Genomic DNA, 7,052 nt, shown 5'->3' with positions numbered 1-7,052 from the left:
AATACCATAAATTTACTGTAAGTTTGCTTTATTTTATTCAATTAATATGTTTCCACGATTTATTGTAAAATTTATCAAGTTACAAATATATAGGTATAATATACATGCACGTCCCGTGTGCACGCCTACTCGCAGATGACGAATAATTCGAATTAATTATACGGAATACGGAGTTTAGTTCGTTTTACTTATTGTGTACATAAATTAAATACTTGTACAGAAAAAAGAAAAAGAAATTTTCAGGTGTAAATCATGTCAAACAATATCATTTAGTCAAAAAGAAAACTGCCCAATGAATTTGATGCGTTTAGATATATGTAATTATGCACTACTGAAAAATATGAAAGATCGATAGACGAATTTCTGGTTTTAACACCGGAGCAGTGGTAAATTGGATAATTAAAAGATAAAGCTAATACAGAAGAAACAAATAATAACAATATTACTTTTTTTTTGCAATCAACATTAACGTGTCGGTAACTACGACTTTCAAGATACTTTTAGAAAACCAGAAAATAATTTTGTCGTGAAATTTTGTCATCTGAGTACATTTAAAAGCTGAGAAAGGAGGAACAATAAACATGAATCGTTAGGAGACGGTCGCGATAGTTGAATCAGTTGATATGATTATAAAGATTAATAATAATAATAACAATTCAGAAAAACTGGAATAACAGAAAAAGTCACAAAGTCGGTTATGATACAGGGTCGGTCGGATTATAAGTTTCGGGTCGACTGTTGAACTTAAATATACATTATACATACATGGATGTAAATAATACTAGGTATTGATTATTATGTAATATTTACAACTGAAAAACAAAAGACTTGTTACAGGGATTCTTTGACCCCAGACTAGCCATACACAGGATTACGTGAATTTCAATGACGACCTATGACCTACGATTTATTTGCACGAATGCCAAGATTTATATCAATAAGTAATTGTTTTTAATGAATATAATTTAATTCTTACACCTCATAGTTTGAGGACTGTAACAATTCATCCCAATTAACGCTGGCTTGGAAAACCTCCTGCTGTAACCACAACTCGTAGTGTTGTTTGAATTCTTCTGTGAGTTCAACATCCGAACCTAAAACCGACGTGACAAACGTATCCATCGGTTCCATCTCCTTGTCTCTAACGTTGTTTGTGTAACGACGGTTATTGAAGCGATCTACACAAGCGCGCAACGCGCACTCTTCCTCCTGGAAATCCCACGGTCTTGCCTCAAGATCTAAAAAACATTAATCGAGTAATGGAAAAACGGTGTTTCGTCCATCGATACTCGGTCAATCAGTGGTTGAAAATTTTCCATACCATTCCCATAAGCCCAATCGTCGTTCAGGCGATGTCTGACTTTGCCATAAATCGCACTGATCGTTTTCATATTCGATTTTCGCCATTGCCTGCCTAGGTATTTAGTCTGCATTTTTAAAAGCTTCAGAACGTACAGCTGCATCATTCCGTGTCTCACTTTCAAAGTGCGCTTCAATATTGGCGCGGATTTAAACACCACGAGCATCTAAGGCGAATTATAACGTAAAATGTGTGAAATTTCGCTATATATTAAAATGAAAAGTACAAGACTAAACGAGGCTGATCGACCGTGTTCTCATTATCGAGATTTGGTAAAAGAACGAACTTATAAAATCGCACCATTATTCTGCTATGCTTCCATTTAGTAAGTTTGTTTAGAATTCTCAAGAGATTGATACAGGAAAATATGTTGCGCCAGCAGTAAGGCTTTCCATCCCCAATTTCAAGTGTTTCTGCAGTAAGTTCGGGCTGATCTCCAATTACGCAGGAGGGGAAATCTAAGATTGGGATACTGAAAAGTGAAAGAAAAACGTGAAAAGTTGATTGCATAATTGACGATGAGTAACGCAAAGAAATATTCTCAACAGGGCTCTTATATTAATTGAACGAATGTTTCAGGTGGTGACTTTACAACGAGGAAAAAATATAACTCACAAGTTTTCCGCTTCGATGTAAGTCATCACGTTCTGATTCAAAAATTTCAAAACCAAAGGTATACAGTTTGCGAATACCAGATGCTGGGACATAAATTCGAACTGATAAACATGGTTTAGCTTAAAGTGTTTCAACAGCAATAGCAATATCGCTGATACGGCCTTAACGATTATTTCTTTGTGACGACTGACGTCAATTCCCAGCTTCATTGATTGCAGTACAGTTATTCTGTAGGAACAAAGATGATTTTGAGTATTAGAAGCGTGTTTGAGATTCTACTTTTAAACTTACAACACTTGATACGGCATTTAAAAAAAAAAAATTATTTTTTTTCAATTCATAATCTTACGGCATTTCTTCCGGCAGAACGTCAGCCACAATGTTAATTGTGTCGGTTTTGGCTTTGCTCGTTGGTGCAGCTGCTAGCAGTATCTTTAAGAGCGCAATTTTATACTGCGGAAGATTAGCCAGAATTGCTTGGTATAAGATTTCAGTCGGCGTCTGACGCGGCATCGGCTCAGGTGTACTCATCGGATTTCTAGCCATTTCTTCTTCCTTTTGAATCTGTATTTCAGCCAGAGACGTGTACAAGTGCTAAACACGAGAAAACAATCGAAATTACCTGCTAGCTTCCACAATAGAAAAACGAATTTTGGAAATGTGAGCAGTCAAGTTTATTACTATGTTTGAAAATATAGAAAAACATTGGTAAAAAATATTTGTTGCATGTCAGCAGACAATTTTGATAGTAACATACTTGTATTGTCAAATAATTTCTAAATACTTCTACATCACATAACAGCACAACATATATCGACATACATTCGAATTATATAATCTGACAATTCAGTTATATTCTGTAAGAAATTGTATGTAATGTTACAAGGGGTGAAATCACCCGTTTTGCCCCCCTTTCTGATCTAGTAATCGTCATAGATAAAAGACAAAGAAGAGCTCTTATACGTTGTATATTCCAATGAAGTGAAATTTAAGCAACTGTCAATATTTGTAGTCTTGAAATCAAACCTATCAAATGAGATCTGTAATTACATAAAATTACATAGTGTATTTTACAAATTTAACTAAACAAATGATTTCCAGGAAAAAAATACTCTTATTCTATCTGAAGTGTAGTAGGGGACAAAATGATTTTAATTAATTTATTAACGAACCTTTTTTAGAATGTTTACACCTTCGTGAATGGGCTGTGGTAGGCCAGCCAAGCTTTCACGATCTCCTTGCAATTTATAACCGACGAATTTCATTCTAGAAACAGCAAGAAATGTGTCTACATCCTTTTGTCTTACTTTAGGAATCCACGGAAGTCCCACTATTTTGTCAAATGAAGTGAAATCAATGAAACAATTAGAGTCAGTAGTTTTACATGTAACTTAATTTTTATTTCATTCGATTTATTCTACCTTTTGCTTTTGTAGATTCTGGAGTGCTCGATCTTGACTCAGTCTGATTATGTTGGGGAGTTGAGAACTGGAATTGATCCTCAAACCCTTGCTGCTCTTCGTACTCGTTCATTTCTCTGTCACCTTCGTTACCTGTGAGTCCCGAATTTCCCCTGGCGCCGTCCAAGTCTATCACCAGTTCTGGCTCGTCTAATGAACTCTGTTTCATCAGCATCTGTAAGAGTAGGTAGTTGATAAATATTCACTATATTGAGAAGTGTTGAAAGCCGAATATGTCAAGCCCAGAATATACAAGCAAATTCTTATCTTGTCTTGCCTTTACCCAGCAGTGCTTACGAGCAAAGCATTATGATTGTGTCGCACGTATATGACTAGTGTAAGGATTTGTTTTCTAATGTAACATCTTTGAAAACGGATACGTCTTATATTCGGGAACATCTTATTTTCGGGTAAATACGTTCAAAATTCGATATGTGATAAACTAAAATAGGTCGAAGTGGAATAATTCTTTTCTGGAATCATTTCCTTTGCTTTTACTGTTACAAAAACTGACAATTTTCCTAAAAATTTATCTAAAAATATCTGTACAACCCTGTGATCAATTTTTTTTTCTAAACTACCAAGGACTTATTACATGCTACAGTTTGTTATTAGTTAAACTTCGGATATGGAAGTTTATGAAAAAAAAACCGCTATGAACTATTTTTTCGAAAGTCTTGTGTATTAATCTGAAAATATTTAGTTACAAACAACTCTGAAATGGCAAGCCGACAGTTATAAAACAGCAAAAAGATGTAAACCAAATTATTGAATATTTGCAGATGGTAAATTAAAGTTTCCGATGCATAATCCATACAGATTCCGTATATTATTTAGCCTATATGGTTTATCAAAGTTTCTGTTATTTCTACATTTTATATAAGATTATGAATTGCTTTTTTGTTCCAATTAATACGAAGATTATTGTATTCGTATAAACAACTTGTTGAGAATATCAAATATATAGATTGACTAAAATCATACGAAGCCTTTCGATTGCTTATTATAAGTTTTCACTTCGAACATTATGTGTTCTTTAAGGATTAAGTAAAACAGGTAGCTTATACAGGAATACCAACAACGCACGTTTGCAAGACCTAGTCCGCTCACTGATCACATTGCATCTGATTTATACGCTCAAAGTCCACATGACCAAAAGACCAAACGGATCTGCTTATCAGCTCAAGAAAAAGGAATATACAGCACATAACCGAAGAATAATCAAAGGTAAGTAGAATGAAAAAACTTACTCTACGGAAAGATCGACCGCTTCTTTTCTGATTCTGTGTTTCAAGCAGATCAGCGGCGCTAGCAGGTGGCGAACAAGATCTCATTCCCTTGGCGATTTCTATCGTGTCTTCCTCCTGAATATCCAATCCAGCTTCCGCTCTGTAATTGGCTTTCAATTCCCTTAAAGTTTCAATGCCACCAAGCGACACTAGGATAACTTTCCAGAGAAGCAGAAGAACCTTTTTCATGGGGAAATGTGACGCCGAACCGCTACAAAACCGTGTTGCCATTCCGAGAAGTTTCACCGCCAGTAATTCTTCTCCGTATGGATTTACTATATACAGAATGAAAATAAAAACACTTTTGTAGCACTTATAACAGTCTAAGAAAGGTTTATGCAATCAGAGTATGGTGTATTTTTAATTATGATGGACAATAAGAACTGTAAGGAAAGATTGTCAAGACAAAAGACAGAAGAAATATTAGAGGAAGGAACAGATTGTTGGTTTGAAAATTGAGTAGAGAAATTCAAGAATTTGACGTACTGAGTTCTTCCTTAAAAGCTTCAACATTTTTTTTGTAAGGACTGTTCTCTATGTCAAGAGCCTCGACCCTCATCACTTCGGTAATGATGTAGAGAACGGATAGAATCACTCTGAGGTCAACCGAATCCGCTAAACTCACAGCCAACTTCCGTGAAGCTGACGTAGCCGCTGCACTGTTTCTAGAAATGAAAAGGCAAGCATAATAATATTCGTAATAACCTGAGCCTTCCTGGATCCCATTGTAATTATAAAATTTACCACCAGGTACAAAAACCACGCACAGAGGAAAGACTATGAGTTTAAAAAAGCTAGCAAACTGACTCAATCTCGATGTTGAGCAATTCCACAAATGCTGGAAAGACTCCAGCCTCGTACAGCAGCATGACATTCGTCTTCGTCCAGTCCTGTTGTTCCTTGTCTGACTGTACTTCTGCCCAGGATCCTTGAGCCAGGTAGAGAATTGCACAGGCGGCTTTCATTCTGATCTGCTTATTCGACACTTCAAGCTGGTCCAGCAGCTTGTAAATTATAGATCTCTGCTGTGAGGTTGGATGTGTTTGCCACCAAGGTTGCAGTTTGTACTGTTCCATCTGCTCTTCAAATGCCTGAAGCAATGGTTACAAAAAATATTCAAAATAATAACCAACATTTGCATTGATTCAAAAATTGAGATGTGTATTTTGCATATATATCTACTTTAAAAAAGAGCCACGATTTGATTTATAGTTTCATCCATCATTTCATATTCCAAATCTAATTCGATATTTATACGTTCAAAGTGAAGATATATTACTTTAAGATTATACATGAGCTCATGTTTTTCTGTATAGCTATACAGCTCTGCAATTTCATTGGCATGGGTGTCAGCATCGTCATAGACGAAATCCAAGTCGGGAGTTTCGTAGTCATCCTGAAAGAATAATAAGTATAAAGATGAAGACTTTGCGCTGATAACTTGAGCAGTGAGATCTGGTTATAATAAAGCTTGGAGGATCCGGGCTAATTGCTGTTAAATATCATGTCGCTTTTAAATGGTCACAACATATACCAAAAAAGGTTTAGAAATGTCTGAAAACTATTTCAAACTTATGAGAAATTGTTCGATATCAATTTAGAAGTTTGTCATAGACATATGATCCGAAGAGAGATATTTCGGACTTCCCTTATAACATAATCGGTGCATTTCAAGCTACCATGTGTGTGGATTGCATGGATTTTGTCACAATATCAATAAAATGAGATTACAGTCTAATTGAAATGTAATGGAAAATCGTACTGAATTTAGGGATTCATGAATCAATTTTTTGCTAACTAGTTGACTGACAATCAGCGGTCGCGTATCACTGAAATTCTATTGCGGCCGACGACCTTTGGCATAAATACAATGAATTCAAGGTTAGGTTTAGGTTGCACGAGAAGTGATAGTGAAATTTTCTGAGAAACAAACCGCTATTTTCCAACGAATTAATTAATAAGTAGAACACTTACTTCGGAATGGTGCTTAAGTTCACGATATTTTCGAGGCGTTATTACGGGGCCCTTTTCGTTAAAATTCGTGTCGAACGTAAATGACGCCATAGTCTATCTTCCTAAACAGCTGTACGTTGTCGTCCCTAGTTTTTATTGTTTTTAAAACATACAACATGTCACATAAATGTTTAGAAAACCGATAGCGCGGTGATCAAAAATCTTCTATCTTGGGTTACAATTCACAATCTTTTTCTTCACTTAACGCTTTCCCTGCGTTAATACCATAGACTTGAGACGGTTAATATCACAATTTATTGTTCGTTGTTTATTCCTTCTACAGGATTGTTCGCTGTTCGTTCCAACATCTATTGT

At 35.6% G+C, this 7,052-nt stretch overlaps 1 protein-coding gene across 1 annotated transcript; it reads right to left on the bottom strand.

Annotated features, from left to right (window-relative positions):
* Window positions 1-11: 11 nt before the first annotated feature.
* On the bottom strand, window positions 12-7,041 carry LOC124182880 (striatin-interacting protein 1). The gene is made up of 12 exons (XM_046570660.1): window positions 6,699-7,041; window positions 6,004-6,120; window positions 5,532-5,815; window positions 5,211-5,389; window positions 4,686-4,999; window positions 3,397-3,610; window positions 3,148-3,305; window positions 2,325-2,569; window positions 1,976-2,203; window positions 1,661-1,832; window positions 1,322-1,526; window positions 12-1,238 (listed from the first exon to the last, which is right to left on the bottom strand). The coding sequence occupies exons 1-12, from the start codon at window positions 6,786-6,788 to the stop codon at window positions 973-975; spliced, it is 2,472 nt and encodes an 823-aa protein (XP_046426616.1). The 5' UTR covers window positions 6,789-7,041; the 3' UTR covers window positions 12-972.
* Window positions 7,042-7,052: the final 11 nt, after the last annotated feature.

Source organism: Neodiprion fabricii, chromosome 5, assembly GCF_021155785.1.
Source record: "Neodiprion fabricii isolate iyNeoFabr1 chromosome 5, iyNeoFabr1.1, whole genome shotgun sequence".
NCBI lineage: Eukaryota > Metazoa > Arthropoda > Insecta > Hymenoptera > Diprionidae > Neodiprion > Neodiprion fabricii.
This window is presented reverse-complemented; position numbering and strand designations above follow the sequence as displayed.

Excerpts from the sequence above, each read along its gene's own strand:
- LOC124182880 (XM_046570660.1), bottom strand. The coding sequence starts at position 6,788 with ATGGCGTCATTTACGTTCGACACGAATTTTAACGAAAAGGGCCCCGTA. Across the intron at positions 5,816-6,003 it reads AGCTCATGTATAATCTTAAA|GCATTTGAAGAGCAGATGGA; the intron begins GTAATATATCTT and ends CCATTGCTTCAG. Across the intron at positions 5,390-5,531 it reads TTGCTCAACATCGAGATTGA|AAACAGTGCAGCGGCTACGT; the intron begins GTCAGTTTGCTA and ends TTTCATTTCTAG.